Source organism: Poecilia mexicana, unplaced genomic scaffold (genome assembly GCF_051168715.1).
Source record: "Poecilia mexicana isolate PSO_F unplaced genomic scaffold, ASM5116871v1 scaffold_4, whole genome shotgun sequence".
NCBI classification, from domain to species: Eukaryota; Metazoa; Chordata; class Actinopteri; order Cyprinodontiformes; family Poeciliidae; genus Poecilia; species Poecilia mexicana.
In genome coordinates this window covers 14,915,589-14,934,105 of record NW_028263373.1, presented here as the reverse complement: position 1 = coordinate 14,934,105, position 18,517 = coordinate 14,915,589, and the positions used below count along the sequence as shown (strand labels likewise).

The 18,517-nt window shown below is 39.5% G+C and overlaps 2 protein-coding genes across 2 annotated transcripts; one reads left to right on the top strand and one right to left on the bottom strand.

Annotated features, from left to right (window-relative positions):
- Positions 1-1,469: 1,469 nt before the first annotated feature.
- On the top strand, positions 1,470-10,170 carry LOC106929994 (vitellogenin-1-like). Its single transcript, XM_015007274.2, has 33 exons — positions 1,470-1,557; positions 1,800-1,820; positions 1,974-2,125; positions 2,203-2,454; positions 2,546-2,707; positions 2,789-2,937; positions 3,184-3,334; positions 3,415-3,572; positions 3,669-3,834; positions 3,924-4,049; positions 4,142-4,360; positions 4,445-4,662; positions 4,744-4,841; positions 4,919-5,043; positions 5,136-5,237; positions 5,314-5,433; positions 5,519-5,708; positions 6,061-6,154; positions 6,250-6,435; positions 6,517-6,655; positions 6,731-6,941; positions 7,027-7,523; positions 7,615-7,716; positions 7,825-8,028; positions 8,114-8,256; positions 8,339-8,474; positions 8,564-8,687; positions 8,766-8,946; positions 9,044-9,138; positions 9,277-9,371; positions 9,501-9,666; positions 9,760-9,921; positions 10,013-10,170. Exons 1-33 carry the CDS (start codon positions 1,518-1,520, stop codon positions 10,102-10,104), a joined length of 5,076 nt encoding a protein of 1,691 aa, XP_014862760.2. The 5' UTR covers positions 1,470-1,517; the 3' UTR covers positions 10,105-10,170.
- A 1,537-nt stretch (positions 10,171-11,707) lies between these two features.
- On the bottom strand, positions 11,708-17,934 carry ssx2ipb (synovial sarcoma, X breakpoint 2 interacting protein b). The gene is made up of 14 exons (XM_015007283.2): positions 17,806-17,934; positions 16,626-16,733; positions 16,134-16,285; positions 15,798-16,001; positions 15,500-15,610; positions 15,249-15,384; positions 14,913-14,988; positions 13,983-14,163; positions 13,654-13,801; positions 13,147-13,283; positions 12,506-12,679; positions 12,304-12,421; positions 12,068-12,215; positions 11,708-11,980 (listed from the first exon to the last, which is right to left on the bottom strand). Exons 2-14 carry the CDS (start codon positions 16,642-16,644, stop codon positions 11,827-11,829), a joined length of 1,758 nt encoding a protein of 585 aa, XP_014862769.1. The 5' UTR covers positions 16,645-16,733; positions 17,806-17,934; the 3' UTR covers positions 11,708-11,826.
- Positions 17,935-18,517: the final 583 nt, after the last annotated feature.

The window sequence follows — 18,517 nt, the reverse complement described above, 5'->3', positions numbered from 1 at the left end:
TGTACTCCCATTTGGGCCTCGAATGGTTCTAAATCGTTCAAAAAGTCCAAGCACTTAAAAAGAGCCTCCTAACTGTTTTTTGCTACTACCATATTGTTGGCAGTACTGACAGACTCAATAATAATGGATATTATTGGCATATAAACTTGTCAAAGTCAAATGGCTCACTGATCCTAAGATTAGGATCGACTCATAGAGGTCTCCATATTGCCATATTTTACTACGCAGGAGTTCAAGTCAAGTTTGATACTTATATTGTAAATATTCAGTGTGATGTGTTTAGTTTTAATGTTACTTTAAAAAGATAGAATAATCAGTGTTGTAAGAAGAGGTGTTTTTTTATGGTTCAAGAACCGTGTGTCATGCGCTAACACCATGATTTTAGAACACATTGGCCCGCGTTAAAACAGTAAAACAAATATGCACAAGACGAAAACGTGAAAACTTTTTGTGGTTTGCACTGATGTGGTTCGAGCCTAAAAGCCCGACCTGTTAAAATGACCTGACCTTACTGGTCACAGTGACCAAAGCAAACAAAGAAAGCAAATATCCTTTCTGAGTGAACTTTGAAATCGATGAAGAGTTATCACAAACATTTATGAGCTTAATTAAGGGATATAAATAACTAAGGAACATAAAGACATGACAAGGACTGAAAATGTATTAACATAAAGAAACTTTATGTTAATAAAGAAACTTTATGTTAATAAAGTTTCTTTATTAACATAAAGAAACAACTTTTGGCGTTGTCGAAATGCCAAAACATTTAACAAAAATGTTATTTCGAATTATACAATTTTTGTTACTACCAGCATAACCCTGCAACTAAAGAACAGCTTTTTCCCAAGAGCTGTTAAATCTATCTGTCGCGTCCTTCTATCCACTCTGTCCCCCTGCAGGTGCAACGCCTTTATGCTGCACCTTAAGAACTAATTAAGACTTTATTTATGTATCTATTTACCTATTTATCATTGAGGGTGTCACTCCAATTTCATTATGTTCTAGAAGCATAATGGCAAATAAAAATCTTATATCTGACGTCTTGTCTAAGAAGTGTAATTTTATTATCAAGTCTTGTTACGTTTGTATTGCCAACAAACAAACAAGCAGAGTTTATCTCCTTAAACAATATATTGTAAAGCTTGAAGCCTTTCTAATAGAAGATGTGTCAAATTTTGGCTTTTTTTTTTTTTTTTTAAATAATGTTTACATATTAACAAATACCAACGTTATAGATGTATGGTAGAATGAAGCAGTATTACAGTTTAGACAGAAATTGCTAAATGGAAGTATTTGGTCATGATTTTGGAACAGGTTGCTCAGGTTTGACCTGCACCAAAGAACCAGGTCAGGTGACCCTAACTTTCCATCCTTTGATGCATGTTGCACAAACCAGATTCTGACCAAAAGATAAATAAGTTATCCATCAAATTACAGGCAACGTGGCATATTTGCATAGCACCGATGTCCGTATAAAAGGCTGCCTGTCACCACAGATTGTCACAGCCTCATCAGCCATGAAAGCGGTTGTGCTAGCCCTGACTCTGGCCTTTGCGGGTAAGAAGCATACTGCACTAATAGATTGCATTTATTACATTTATTTGATTTATAAATTGCACATTTGATGTTTTTTTTTTGTATCTTTTTTAAATAGTTAAGTGTTTATTGTTGAAACATTTGGAATAAAATTTAGAATTCCTTTAAAGCTTCTGAATTAGTTCTCCCATATTAATTTGATACAATGATTCATTCTTCTTTAATGTTTGACAAAAAATGTTTCTTTTTTTTTCCCATCCCAGCTGGACAAAGTTTTGAACCTGGTAAGTCCGGTATTTGAACGTAAACTAAATGATTCAAAATGAACATAGCTATGCTTTTATAAGTGAATTTTACCACATTCTCTGACTTATAGATCTAAAAAATAACATACATATGTCATGCATTATTCTTACTGTGCAAAACTGTGTTCACAGTCCCTGAATTTGCTGCCAGTAAGACCTATGTGTACAAGTATGAAGCATTACTCCTCAGCGGTCTTCCTGAGGAAGGTTTGGCAAGAGCTGGATTGAAAATCAGATCCAAACTTCTCATCAGCCGAGCTGACCAAAATACTTTAATGCTGAAGGTAACAATAAATCAGCTAGCGACAGCAATCATTTACCTTTACAAATACCTAACCAACACATTTTACTTAAATCACAGCTTGTGGAACCTGAGCTCTTAGAGTACAATGGTATTTGGCCAAACGACTCAGCAATCCCAGCACCCAAGTTGACGGCAGCCCTGGCACCTCAGTTTGCGATCCCCATCAAGTTCGAATACGCCAATGGTGTTGTTGGTAAAGTCTTTGCTCCCGACGGGATTTCGGCTGTGGTGCTGAACATCCACAGAGGCATTCTGAATATTCTCCAGCTGAACCTCAAGAAGACCCACAAAGTCTATGACTTGCAGGAGGTTTGTAAAAGAGGCAAACGGTAGCCTATTTAAGAAGTTCTTTACCAGTCGTCATAAAACTTTAGTCTAAAAAGTTTTCTGTTCTCCACAGGTTGGAACTCAGGGTGTGTGCAAGACCCTCTACTCCATCAGTGAAGATGCACGCAATGAGAACATCCTTCTGACCAAGACCAGGGACCTGAACAACTGCCAGGAAAGAATCATTAAGGACATGGGATTGGCATACACTGAGAAGTGTGAAAAGTGCCAGGAGGTAAAACTAAACCCATTGTGTTCCAAGGTAAAACTGTTCGAAGCTAAACTTTGCATTTAACCGACGACTTGTTTTTGACAGGAAACCAAAAACCTGAGAGGCACCACGACATTCAGCTACATCTTCAAACCAGTCGCTAATGCCATCTTGATCCAGAAAGCGGAAGTTAATGAGCTGATCCAGTTCTTGCCTTTCTCTGAGGATAATGGAGCTACTCAAATGAAGACCAGGTATGTCAAGGTTTACTAACAAAATAGAGGTGATATTAGGTTTTAGTTTAACCTCCAAAGAGGCTGGCACTTAAGCCTTTGTGATTTGTTTTATTTGTAGTAAGTTATTTTATGATTATTTTCTTTTATTATTACATTTATTGACTTCTGCACAGCACCTTGATGCAGCTTCAACTGTTTGGAAAGTGCTTTATGAATACATTTGACATTGACATAAACCTAACATGTTTACGCCTTAATTTAAAGGCAGTCCTTTGAGTTCCTTGAGATTAAGAAAGACCCCATTCCACCTATCAACGCTGTCTATAAACACCGTGGATCTCTCAAGTACGAGTTCTCCAACGAACTTCTTCAGGCACCCATTAAGCTTGTCAAGATCAGCAATGCAAAGGCCCAGGTACGGTTTGGACTCTTGGTCCAGGATTATTAAATAATGTGAATAGCGGCTTCAAAATGACGATGATTGTGTGATGTCAGACTGCAGAGGTCATGAATCAGCTCGCCAAAATCAACGTGGAGAATATTCATGAAAATGCACCCATGAAGTTTTTGGAACTGGTACAGCTGCTCCGTCTTGCTCGCTACGAAGATTTGGAAATGTACTGGAACCAGTACAAAAAGATGTCCCCTCACAGGTTCATATCAGCGACTGAACATAACTTGCAAAAATGAATAAATGCTTTTAATGAACTTTTTATTTTTTCACACTTAATTTCTTTTTGCCTTTCCAGACACTGGTTCTTGGATACCATCCCTGCTGCTGGCACTCGCGACGCTTTTAGATTCATCAAAGAGAAATTCATGGCTGAGGAAATAAGCACTGCTGAGGCGGCTCAAGCACTGGTAGCAGCTGTGCACATGGTGACTGCTGACCCCGAGGTTATCAAGCTGTTGGAGGTTGGTAATCTGCACTTTGTGAATAACTCATTCTATGAATAAGAAAGAATGGAATGGATACAATATGAATGTTTTTTCCCCTTTTGAAGAACCTGTTGGCGAGCGACAAAGTAGAGAAAAATCCACTTCTGCGCGAGGTTGTCTTCCTCGGATACGGTACAATGGTTTACAAATACTGCAATGAGACAGCTCCCTGCCCAGCTGACCTTATCAAGGTAATTTAACCACATAAATTCCATTTTGCTTCATACTGAGGAAAAACTGGGAGAACTGGATTATGTTTTTAATTCCTAATTTCCGGCAACAGCCTATTCAAGATCGACTTTCAGATGCTATTGCCAAGAATGACGAAGACAAGATCGTCCTGTACGTGAAGGTTTTGGGAAATGCTGGACACCCAGCTAGCTTCAAGTTTCTCACTAAGATCATGCCCATCCACGGCACTGCTGCTGCATCCCTGCCAATGAGAGTTCATGTTGAAGCCATCATGGCTTTAAGGAACATTGCAAAGAAGGAGCCCAGAATGGTTGGTTCTAATATCAAGTGTTTAAAAGTATTTTTGTCTATCCACAGAGGTGCATTAGAAGTTAACCTTTCTTCTCTGAATTAGGTCCAGGAACTGGTTATCCAGCTCTACATGGACAAAGCTCTCCACCCAAAGCTCCGCATGCTTTCCTGCATCGTTCTCTTCGAGACAAATCCTCCCATGGGTGTGGTGACCGCTCTTGCCAACTCTGTGAAAACAGAGGAGAATCTGCAGGTGGCCAGCTTCTCTTACTCTCACATGAAGTCCCTGAGTAGGAACCACGCAACCGTTCATCCTGATGTGTAAGGCAATCGTCTCTTCCTGAATTATCATTAAGTCCTAAAAATGTATGCTAAGTCACCTCTTTAATCCTCCTACTCCAGTGCCGCTGCTTGCAACGTTGCCATGAAACTGTTGAGCCCAAAGCTGGACAGACTGAGCCTGCGCTACAGCAAAGCTATTCATGTGGACTACTACAACAGTAAGACGGCATAAAGAGAAGATGAGTTCTATTTTTTCTGAAGTATTAGCTAACCTGTTTAATAATATCTATATCAGGCTCCTCGATGCTCGGTGCTGCTGCAACTGCTTTTTACATCAATGATGCTGCAAGCATTTTGCCAAAAACTGCTGTTGCAAAGACCAGAGCCTTCCTCGCTGGAGCAACTGCAGAAGCCCTGGAGGTCATTGAAAATACAAACACCTGTTCAAAAGCATATAGCAGAAGCATTGTTTTTTAATGCTGTTTTTTTTTGTTTGTTTGTTTTCCCTACAGATTGGAGCCACTATTGATGGACTGCAGGAGCTGCTCCTGAAAAACCCTTCTCTCTCTGAAAACACTGACAGGATCACCAAAATGAAGCGTGTCATAAAGGCTGTAAGCACCAATCAAAAGAAGAAATATTACACAGACCAACATGACAAAAAAAAACATAACTTTTTTCTCGCCACAGCTGTCAGAATGGAGAGCCCTGCCCGCCGACAAACCCCTGGCTTCTATCTATGTCAAGCTCTTTGGACAGGAGGTTGCCTTTGCTAATATCAACAAACCCATGATCGAAGAGGCTGTTAGGGTACTACAGAGACAACAATCAACTGAGCTCAAGGGAAATGAAGTTTTGTCAGACAAAGCATAAACTGTATACTCCTTCTTTACAGTATGCCAAGGAATTACCCGTTCAGGGATATGGAAGAGAAGTTCTTAAGGCTCTGCTCGTGACTGGCGTCAACTTCAACTATGCTAAGCCTGTGCTGGCTGCTGAGATGAGACGCATTCTTCCAACTGCCGCTGGTCTCCCGATGGAGCTTGGTCTGTTCAGTGCTGCTGTGGCTGCAGCTTCTGTTGAAAGTGAGTAAAACACAGTTTGGAATGAATTTCTCTTTAGGCTTTGCTGTCTAACTTCATACTGAGAGGCGGAGATGACAGGAAGACAGATTATTACACTGCAAAAACACAAAAAACGGATATTTTTCAAGCCTCTAGTGCTAATATCTTAGTGCACTTGAAATAAAACAAGTGATCTTTGAGCAAGAAACCAGACAAAAAAAAAAAAAAAACTTGGTAAGAGTTTGTGTTTTTACAGTGGAAGCGTATTACGATATACTCTCATTTAAATGTGACTTCTTTATTCAAAGCAAAAGAAAATCTTGTGATCAGTTTTAAGCAACAGGAAAAGTCAAGAGTTTTTCTGTTTTCTTAGTCAAGCCAAACACATCACCACGCCTGCCAGAAGATTTCCCCCTCAACAAGCTCCTGGAGACAGACATTCAGCTCGAGGCTGAGGTCAGACCAACGTAAGTGGCCACTGTCATACACTACATGAAATTCACCATAAAATGATTAATGTGATAAAAAATAAACCTGAAAACCTTTCTCTTTTTTTCCCCAGTGTTACCATGAGCACATATGCAGTTATGGGACTCAACACAGACATTTTCCAGGCTTTTATGATCGCGAACGCCAAGGTCCACTCTGTTATGCCAGCCAAAATTGCTGCAAGACTCAACATCAAAGAAGGAGACTTTAAGCTTGAAGCTCTTCCGGTTAAAGTGCCTGAAAACATCACATTTGTGAAGTAAGCACTTGGATGACTTTAACTTAACCTCTGTCACTGTACTTGCAGTCCAGCTGAATTTGTTTATGTTCTCTTCAACAGCGTGACAACTTTTGCTGGGTCAAGAAATATCGAGGAACTTCCTGCTGAGAGAATTACCCACCTCTTCCCTACCAAACTCATACCCTTAAGCTCAAGCAAAGGCCGCTCATCCGAGCGAGCTTCCTATGTTGACAGCATGGTAAGTTTAACTTAGCCTTGACAGCTACTGTTGCATCTGCAATGAAATTCTGATTGCGTCTTACTTCTCTTACAGCTCTCATCCTCCGAGCTCCTTCCCGAGGAAGCAAAATATACCATTCGCCGACATAAGGTTCGAGGATTTGCCAAGAAGTACTGCGCTAAGCACAGGGGTGTTGGACTGAAGGCCTGTTTCAGGTTTGCCAGTGAAAACGGTGCCTACATCCAAAACACTCTCTTGTACAAACTGGTTGGCCGCCACAACTTCTCTTTCTCTGTGACACCAAGTAAGCACAGGGCGAAGTCACACTTGAGTATTCTATAAAAGCATGTTGTACACCAAATATATTAATGACTATCTTTTAATTTAAGTTGAAGGTGAAGTCGTTGAGAGATTGGAAATGGAGGTTAAAGTTGGACCAAATGCTGCAGAGAAGCTTGTTAAGCGCATCAACCTGAACGAAGAGGACACCACAGAGGAAGGAGGACCAGTCCTGATGAAGCTCAACAAAATCCTGTCTTCAAGAAGGAACAGCTCCTCATCTTCCTCCTCTAGCTCAAGCAGCTCCTCAAGGACTTCATCTGTCTCCTCCAGCTCTTCATCTCGCTCCGGCCGTAGGATCAATCTTGCAGCCCGCGGGAGCAACAGCAGTAGCAGTAGCAGCAGCCGCAGAAGCAGCAGTAGCAGCAGCAGCAGTAGCAGCAGCAGCAGGAGAAGCAGCAGTAGCAGCAGCAGCAGCCGCAGAAGCAGAAGTGGCAACACATCAAGATCCAGCAGCAGTTCAGACAGGACCAGCTCTGCATCAAGCATCGCATCTCTCTTCAGCGGCAGCTCAAGCTCTTCCAGCTCCAGGGTCTCTCGCTCTAAGGTAAATAACTTCATCTTGATCTTGCAGGAAGTGTTTTAACAACACCAGCTTAGCATGTGGGAAATCTGACATAAATGTTTGTTCTGTACAGCGAGTGACTGAGAAGTTCCGGAGGTTACACAAGGATTATCCCTCCAAATCATCTTCCAGAAGCAAGAGCAATTTCGCCAGCTTTGAGGCCATCTACAATAAGGTGAAATTTGATCATCAGAAAAATGAATAAGCACTTAAGATGTGTTATTTGTGTTCTGTTTAGTTTTAAGTGTGAATCTACCCCATTTAACTTTGAGTGTTGCCACAGAAAAAATTCCTTGGTGAAGAGGAGGCTGTTGTGGCAATGATCTTCCGTGCTGTGAAAGTTGACAAGAGGATGTTGGGATACCAACTCGCGGTCTACCTCGACAAACCAAATGCCAGACTTCAGATCATTGTCTCCAACCTGTCTTCTGAGAGCAACTGGAGGTTCTGTGCTGATGGAGTTGTGTTGAGCAAGCACAAAGTTACAGTAAGGCCCTATATACGAGACACACAATAAAAGTCTATCAGCAACCATAGGTGACTTATCCTATTGTCATGTTGTTTGTCAACAGACTAAGATTTCCTGGGGCGAACAATGCAAGAGATATAGCGCCAATGCTACAGGAGAGACTGGTCTTGTTTCTTCAAACCCTGCAGCTCGCCTCAGAGCGTCCTGGGAAAGACTGCCTTCTGCCCTGAAACGTTACGGAAAGATGTAAGAAAGTCTACATCACATAGGACCTCCATGTCAGGAATTTTTGTTCAGTTTCTGAGATTTTTTTTCCATTTCCTTCCAGGGTCAACAGATATGTCCGTTCTAAAATACTGTCAGACTTGATTCACACGAAGAGAGCAAACAGCACCAGGAGGCTCTCAGTCCTTGCAGTTGCAACTTCTGACAAGACAGTTGACTTCGTTTTCAAAACTCCAATGGTATGAAAAGGATCAGACTTTGTTCTCCAAACAGACAGTGTCATTAATATTCTGAGTGTTTTTATAAATGAAATGAACTCTTCTTGCAGAAATCTGTCTACAATGTCACTCTGCGCCTTCCCGTGTCTATGCCCATTGATGAGATCAAAGGTCTCGGCCCATTTGATGAAGTCATTGACAAGATTCACTTCATGGTTTCAAAGGCTGCTGCAGGTAACGCCAAATGTTTCTTTCGCAAGTACAGATACCTTTGGCAAGTTCAGACTAAGTGTGTTTTCTTGCTCTTTCCAGCTGAATGCAGATACGTTGAGGACACACTCTACACATTCAACAACAAGAGCTTCAAGAACCAGATGCCTTCTTCTTGCTACCAGGTTGCCGCACAGGACTGCACTGATGAACTGAAGTTTATGGTTCTCCTGAGGAAAGATTCTTCAGAGCAACACCATATCAACGTCAAAATTTCTGAGATGTAAGTTTCCAGGGCAAACTAGAAGACGGCTTTAGTCTTCATACACAGGACGATCAAGAACCCAAAATAAACAGGGTTTTCACTTTTATGCTTTCAGTGACATCGACATGTATCCAAAGGACAACAACGTCACTGTGAAGGTCAACGAAATGGAAATTCCCCGCACCAGCCTGCCTTACCGCCACCCAACAGGTTACTATGAACAGTCCTTACTGTTTCACTTAGTGTCACACTAATAACTACAAACTACAGTTACACCTGATAATTTCACTCTGTATTTCTGAGTGTCATTACATTTTCTTAAATTACTGCATCATGAAACTGTTACAGCTTCCATTGAGATCAGACAGAGTGGAGAGGGCCTTGCTGTGTTTGCACCTAGCCATGGTCTCCAAGAAGTCTACTTTGACAGAAAGACATGGAGGGTAAAAAAAAAAAGTTTATTATTAACTTCCCTTGCCAAAGAAGATCTTCTAAAAGATTAGAAGAGAGGTTTTAGAGAAACCTCAAATGTAGTTATTTCTGTTTTCTAATGACCTGATGTTGCATTGCAGATCAAAATTGCTGACTGGATGAAAGGAAAGACCTGTGGACTTTGTGGAAAGGCTGACGGAGAAATCAGACAGGAGTACCACACCCCCAACGGACGCGTGGCTAAGAACTCAGTCAGCTTTGCTCACTCCTGGATTCTGCCTGCTGAAAGCTGCAGGGATGCATCTGGTAAAACCCAACATATATCTAGAAGTTTTGCAGATGAATTAATTGTGTGTTGCCTTCTTTGAAAACTGACCTGACAACATCATCCTCCTGCAGAGTGCCGCCTGAAGTTTGAATCTGTGCAGCTGGAAAAACAATTGACTGTTCATGATGAGGATTCCACATGCTACTCTGTTGAGCCTGTGCCTCGCTGTCTGCCTGGATGCTTGCCAATCAAGACCACCCCTGTCATTGTTGGTTTCAACTGCTGGCCATCTGGTGAGGTTTTTTTTTCTTCTATAAAAAGGGGATAATCCATAAAACATTTACAGTGCAATTTCTTATTGGTGTATTTCCCTTGTTTGTGCAGATTCTCAGACCAATGTCTATGACAGAAGTGTGGACCTGAGAAAGACTACCCAAGCTCACCTGGCTTGCAACTGCAACACCAAGTGCTCTTAACTACATTTCCTTTAAGTCACTATGTGTAAATTTTTTCTGTAACAATAAATAAGCTGCATCTTAAAATTCTGTCATGGTGGTTATTTAAATATATGTGTGTGATATATCGACTTATAAAAGATTTTAAAAGGGAAAAAGCTCAGCTTACTCTGGGACTCAACATTTTTTGAAGGTCGGACAGACTTTTCACTTAACTTAGATGTGAAAATGTGCAGAACTGAAACTAATGTTGGGTTTTCAACTCAAAAACATAATAAAACTGCTTCAAATAGAATTCAAATACATTGTTCAAAGACTATAAACATTGAGGAAACCTTCAAAAAAAAAAATCCCTGCACATCAGTGAAGGGAAAAATTTATTTTACCTTTTACATTTACACCATTAATCAAAATAATTGGTGGAAAAACACTTGCTCACTCAAAAAAAAGTCTAAATTTTACAAGATGGGGAAATGAAGAAATATAAAAGCACTGGGACATCTTGGTACACCCAGCGAATGGCTTGGAATTTTACTGTGCTGGACTGAAACCTCCAAAAGGCCTCATTTAGAGGCAGATAAATGCTCCCAACGACCTGAAGAACACCATCCAGGTTGAAATCATTATGCTCGAAAAACCAAAAGCACAGAGCAATTTTATTGTGTTAAATGAGACAATGGACAGGGCAATAAGGACCAGTCCTGGCGAAGCTTAGCAAAATACTGTCTTTGAGCAGAAACCATACATCATCTTTCTCCTCCAGGTCCAGCAGCTCCGCTTTGACCTATTCAAGAGCTTGAGTTCCTCAGTCCAAATGTGAAATCAGTTTTATAGCCAGTGCATTATACAGGAACAGGGTCCAGAGTTTTGTTGTTGCTGAGGGAGAACCCATAATCTGACAAAATGTCAGGATGTCAGAGGTCACCACGTGTTTGAATTTATGCTTCACAATGCACACCAGCACCACCCAAAGGGCAAAGAGAGGTAATGCAGGTGAAAGATCAGAAAACGGCTAATGAAGTACGGTCACAATGTCATATGTGTAATGACTCTATAAAGTGTGTGATTCCATAGTAGAGAGTTACAGTAACTTTGAGAAACCTTAACAAACCACGTTTACAATTATAGAAACACTGAAGTGGCTTAAATCTAACACATCATGCAGTTTTATAAAACTTACACCCTCGTACACATTTACAAAAAAAAAAAAATCAGTAATTCATATTCTAATAAAGTTGATATTAAAACTAGGGAATGATAAATTGCTCATTCTGTTTGTGCTACATCCACATTGCTCTGAGATAAATAGCTGCTTTAGGGCTACATTCTTGCTTGGTCAGAAAAAATATATCTTAAGCTCTACCAAGGAATTCCTCTTTTAGGCTATGTGAACCACTATTAAACACTGAGCACAACTAAAAACAGTCCTGCTGAAGAGAAATATGTTTGCTCATCCACAACTGAACAGAGATTTTTTAAAAAGTCCTCATTCAGTTTCAAACACAACGATGATTACAGTACCACATAAATAAATAAATATTTCCCCCCAATTGTTTTAAAACACTATGAATATAAAATAAGAAACCTTTACAATTCATTTTGTTTCAGGCATTGACAAGACATATTTGGCTTCATTTTACTCTGTCTTTGATGTTTGCATTCATCAGACACACATTTCTGCAACTATGCATAAACAGCATGCATTAAGAGATTCTCTTTCAAATAATAAAAGTTTCCATGGCTTCATATACTGCTGCTCTTCTCAGGTGTGAGTGAAAGGCTGCTGAGGTCTTCGCTCTCCCTCCACTGTTTGTCCCGCAGAGAAATATTTTTACACAGTGGGCTCAATTCCTCAAAATGTTCTGACTTTCCTTGTTTTGACGAGCTGCAAGTCACACTTTACAAAGAGAGATATACAATACAATTACATTCAACCGTAGATGTTATTATTTTACAAACGTAAATTCAAGTAAAGACGTCATACCCGTTTTCGGGAATAAGGCAAAGTTCACACTCCAGATCGCCTGCAGAAGACGACGTGAGAGAAACCGATCCGGGTATTGGGGAGGCCGAGTCAGATCGCCATTCGCTGGGTGTTTCTGGAGCCATCGGTGCACTGACCTCCGTTTCACCTGGTTAGATAAAAATGTGCCTTAATAACCAACCAAGATTAACAAAACAGTAACTGTTAATTGGTTCTGAACTTAAGGAAAGACTCACTGATCAATAAGGCACTTGCAGACTTCGGTGCATGAAGCTGCATTGAGTTTCCAAACGGACTCATACTTAGAAACTGCTGTTTGAGCCACGTTCCCCGATCCTCCTCAAAGATCTTCCTCTGCAGGTTAAACCAGGACTTTTTCAGAAACAATCAATGTAGTCATTTTTTAGGCTTACGTTTCCTGCACAGTATTTCGTTCACCTCGTGGCTCAGTCTAATAGCTGCTTCAGTGAAGTTCCTCCTTTCCCTCTCAAAGCTCTTTCTCTGTTCCTCTAAGCTCTTCCATTCCTCACCGAGGCGTTTCTTCTCCTGCAGCATGTAGCCATCGTTCTGCAGCGACACCGAGTCTTCGTTGCACGCACAGCTCAGCTGCTTCTGCAAACCGATAGAGCACAAGCATAGTCAGGACCCCAGCAAAGCAGGACGTATTCAGACGAAATTCACATAGCTCGGAATTAATTTGATAATTTCAAAAAGATAAGATATAGGAATTGTGTCCATTTAAAAAAAAAATGTATCATATATGATAAAATATGGCGGCTTTAGTAGTATCTTTATGTAAATCTGTCTCGCAGAACAAACAGACTAGCATCTATGAAAATATCTAAACACAAAGTTATGCATACAACTTCACAGAAACATAAAAATACTAAAATACACCAATACTGAGGAGAAATAAATATGCAAAAAGTGGTCCTAGAGTCTGACAACAAGTCAAAAAAAAAAAAAACAAAGGCCACAATTCGAAAATTGTGACCTTTGTTATTACCAAATTGGCCTTTGGTAATAAAGTAAGTACATATTTTTTTAGAATCTAGCCCCCCCAAAAAATGCTGCCTTACCTGTAGGAGCTGCTGCTGCTTTTGGATGAAATCTTTGCACCGCTGGATCTCCATCTTTAGCCGGTCCATCTCCTCCTCATGATTCTCATGAGGGACAGCATCATCAATGTTAGACTCAGACATCTGAGTCAAAGACACTAAAAAAAAAAAAAGGAAAAATCAGCCATGTCCCCAAAGGTCAAATCTAGAATTTGATTATTACCGAAAGAAGATGGCCTTGAGAATTAATAATAAATTGATGCAGACCAGAGCATTAGGATGATTAAAAAAAAATTGCGTGCACTGCTTACATATGCACTGTGCGAGATGTGTTGTCTGATTTTAGAAAACCTGTTGAATCCTTGATTTTTAAACTTAACTTTTCAGTCATATACAGATACAAGGAACAAAAATAAAGAACTGTTTGAATGGTTGCCCATGAACAGTTCTCTCCTGATCTACTGGAATTCATTTGACAACAGTAAATACTGTAGTCCTCAAACCCAACAAGTTTTTTCCCCACACTACCTTGGCTGTCCAGTCTTTCAACGTGGCTCTTAAGTCTTCTCCACTGGAGGCGAATACTGTTAGTCAGCTTCTCCCTGGCATCAATACAAAACAGCTCCAAACTTTCCTTACTGGGGTCAAACACCTCGTCGTCTTCGTCTGAGGCAGCCTGAAATTAAGATACGAATTTTTGGTAAAAGTGTTGTATTTATAGCTAAAAAAAAAAAAAAAAGGAAAATAAAGTAAAAAATATTTGGTTATTTTTACAACAGAGACTTAACAGGAAGAAAAATGACTAGAAAAAGTGGAAACAGTATTTACAGCCAGCACTGGCCAAAAAAAGCTCCAACCTGCGTATCATTATGCTCATAATTTTCTCCTTTGGGGATCAGTTTTCTTGACTTCAGGATGGACACCATCTCCTTCTTCATCTGATGCATCACCTTCCTCAGCTCTGCGTTTTCCAGGACAAGCTCCCTCTGCCTCATGTCGTAGTCGCTCAGAAGCGTCCTGTACATCTCTCCCTCATGCCTTCAGGAAAAAAATAAAAATACATATATTTTATGTTATTAGTCAAGCTAGAGAGAAAGGCTGCCAAAACCATTTAAACTCTACCAGATATGATGTTCTTAAAGGTAAAGTTTCATCTCATAAAACAATCTGTTTAAAAACCTGGATGGCTTTAGGTTTTACACCTTTAAATTCAGACAAGACAGAAGTCGTTTTTGTTAAGTCTTCTCCACTGGAGGCGAATACTGGTAGTCAGCTTCTCCCTGGCATTAATGCAAGGCAGTCTCTGAAAAATGTCACTAAGGGCTTAGCTGGTGACAGAATCTGAATGGCATTAAATTGGCCTTTGGTAATAAAGTAAAGAACACTAGTGTTATTTTTCACCAGGTTGGGTTATTTTGAGCTACCTCTGTAGATATGCGGAAAAGCTTAAGGATGCTGGAAGCTGTTTTTAGCAATTGCTTTAAATTACTGCTTTATAACTAACATAAACTTAAATTAAAGTTCATGTTTGGAATGCATATTATTTAAACATCCTGGCAAAGACATACCACTTTTGCTGGTAGTGTAATATTACAATCACAACAACCTTTAGCACAAACATCTTTACACACATTTTAAATACAGCCAATAATTTTCTTCCTTTGTGTGACAATACAAATTTTAGAATTTCCTAATAACGACAAAAGCATTCTGAATTAAAATGTATCTCTTTAAAACTGACAGTAAAATGGCTCTAACTTGATTTTATAAAGGTGAACAGAACCTACTTTGCCTCTGTTTTTTCAGTTTTCCACAGGCTTCTCTTTCCATCAGCTCTTCCAATGTTGTTTAATACGTCAATAGCTGGAAAACAAGAACATAATAAACAGAGAACATAAAGTGGGGCAAGTACTACACTGTTTCTCCAGCTAGTTTATGCATTGTAATATAGTATACTTTTATTTTACTTCACATTTTCTTCTGTAATCTCACAAGTATCTCCTTATTTTCAGCACAGTAGAGGAGTGAGCAAGTTTCAGTGCATTGTCTCCAAGCTTTTAATTCCTTGTATACATTTAGTACTAAAATGAAAAACAATTATGCAAGCAAATGTACTATTTTACCTGGTTTTCTATCTTTTTTGTCAGCTAGGAGTTGATTCAGTCGCTCCTTCAGTTTGGTGAATTCTCTCTCCCTCCTTTTCATTTCGTGGTTGAACTGACAGGCACGGCTTGAAATTATGTTCTGCAGTTTTTGCACCTGTCGCGAAGGAGAGAAAAGGGAAAAACAAGCTGATGCTTTTTGTACAAAATGCATGAGGTGAACTGTGAAAGTATAACTTATGATAAAACTAGTGCACATTGCTTCATCCCACCTCTTCTTTCTCATTTTTCAGACAGTTCTGCAGACTCTTCAGTTTCAGCTGCAGCTGTCGTTCTCTCTCAAGCAGTCCCGTGTTTTGTCGTTTGGAAACTTCAACCTCTTCCTGCACAGCACAAGGGAAAGTGTTACTGGCAGCAAAGCCTTTTGGCAGATCACAGAGAAATCCAATTGTGTGTGTGTGTGTGTGTGTGTGTGTGTGTGTGCGTGTGTGTGTGTGTGTGTGTGTTGTACTATTCTTTAACTAATCTGCAATTTTATTATAAAAATAGACGAGTCACTCATTACTCTACCTTTAGATGCGTGTTATTGATCTTCAGGTAATCCACGTTGCTGCTGAGTTTCAGTTGCTCCATTTCCATGTTTTCCAGTGTTCTCAGGCTCCTGTGGTGCAGCTGAATCAGGTCATACATGCAATTCAGCACAGCCACAACATCCATCTGTGAGCCGCTGACTGACTCGGTCCAGCCAGGCGAGAGACCCAGCAGTGACACCTCCTGTAAAATAAGACAAATCAGATGAGCTGACATTCAGACTTCCAACACATTGCTGCAGTTTGCCCTAGATCTGTCTTTGGGACCCAGTTTATGACCAGGCCTATCAATTTGAAAGCTACAAGACTAACAGACCTGACTGATGTGAGACAGGCATTCCTGCAGATTGTGCTCTGTGCAGAAGGTGCTGAGCCTGTGAGAGTTTCTGTGGAGTGGCAGCGATGACTGGCTGAAATGACTCAAGGGAGGTGTTCTACATTCAACAGAACAGCGGCGAGCGTCCTTGACTTGAAGGAGAAAAGAAGTCTGTCAAATATCTCCCGTGCACCGACTTGTGTTCATTTACTACATGAAAGAATTCATAACTTTTCAATTAAAATAAACTGTTGAAGGAACTTTAGGGATTAATCTAACAATGATTACGAATAGAATTGATCAGTTATGATTTCTCATACAGGACACACAATCGAGGACTAAACTGTGGAGAAACCTACAGGACAGAGCATGTAGCACTGAAGGTCAAGGTTGATATGCGAGTCAAATATAACACAAAACGATGACAACACATTTTGTGAGACAAAGAGCATTTTGCAATTAGTTATAATGTTTCACGAGACTTAAACTCACCCTGTGAGGACTCTGGCATTGTTGCAGTGCAGCCGTCAGCAACCAGTGTGGAAAATCTACAGCATGTGCAGATTAGAAAACATGACTGCAAGATCCACCTACTGCATCCTGAAATAGACGGTCAGATTAGCAGCAGCCACTCAAAGCACTCTGGATTACCGGCCTTTGGGAATAAACAAGCGGTGGTGAGGGGTTGAAACCTGCAACAAACTGAGTAAAAAAGCTCCTGAATCAAGAATAAAAAGGTTGTAATTTGCGTTTAAAATTTGTGTATTTCTTTTACAGCTATTAATATAGTTATTTTGTTAGTTTAAGTGTATGGTATCATAGCACTTAACAGGTTGCAGGCAAAGCCAAGGCTGTTAATTTTCCTTAATGGAGTAATCTGTTGATCAGATTAACTCCAGGCAAACAACATGTTGGTTTATTTCCAGAGAAACAAAATCAAGAAACATGGATGGAAACTTTGTATGTTACAAAAAAAAAACTGTATGGGCTTTCGAGTGAGACTGATTAACTCTCATTTGAAAGCACTTACTGAACTGTTTCTCTTACAATTTTGGATAAAAGTTACACAAAAATTTATAAAGTTCAACTTAAATCTAAAATATTTAAATAATTAACATTTTCTGACAATTCTGTACTACTCTTTTTTACCTTTCCTGTATCTTCTTAAAAATTAATAATATAACCCAGAAGGATATGCATTTTCTTTCAGTGACACCTAATCTGGTTAGACAAATTGGTAATCCTCAATTTAGACAGACTACTAGTGTTAACCTTTAATGGGGGCATTTTAAATTTCAAGGTCTGCTCATGCGTGGTATTTCAAGAGTTTTGCCATTGTCTATAGGGCATTATCCAATAAATACGATTATTTATTTTTGATTGATTTAAGTTAATCACAAAGTAGTTCTGGATCTACAGTTCAGTGTCACTTATTTTAGCATGTCTTGTCTGAGAAAAACTAAAACGTGTGTACTTTGTATAACCAGAAATATTGAATAAACAGAAAAAATGCACACGTTACTTCATTTTTAATCGAGATAAAACATTGAACTGGGTGTTCAGCGCTGTGCGACGTGACATTTAAACTGTACTGCTGGACAATCTTAATCGTTTAAGGCGTTAATTAGTTTCTTTACAGAACAAAATCAACGTGTAATATTTATATACTCACTTCATGCTTCAATTTATGCCGTATTTCCGAAGCTATATGTTTCCCAGCTCTGCTTTCCTCTGCAAACCACGACACACAAACCAAACACGGCGCTGAATGGCCCACTCGTTGCATAGCAACCAAACATGGCTCGATGTGATTGGCTGCTGGGTGTGAGGCAGTTCGAGCGTTCTCAAATGCAATAAATTTTTAACATTAACTTTTACCATGTTTAACAAGCCCTTCAAACAAAAAGCGTTTCTCACCTTTTCAGATTAAAAACGGATTTGACGAGTGGAAGTCTAAAGTTAAAAACAAATATAAAGTATAATGTCAACTATACATACATTATTTTAAACGAAAGCAGTGCAAAATGGCAGTTCGAACAAACATGTTGCCATCATTTAAAAACATTTAAAACATAATATCGACATAATATAATAGTTCTATCATTCTATATCAGTACATTAACTGATGTATTGTCTTCTCATAATTCTGCAAAAAAAAAAAGTTTTTGGATTGAAGTGTCTGATTTTGTAGTAAGCCTTCAGAGAACCAAAACATTTTGAATTATGAATATTTACGCTCATATTTAAGCTTGGACTTACGGTTTATTGAATAAATGTAACTCTTTCTATTACAAACACAAGAAAGAAGAGCTTGAAGATAAACATAAAAGCATATGCATTTTTTTTATCTTATAAGATATAATTTAGTTATAATGAGAGCAGAT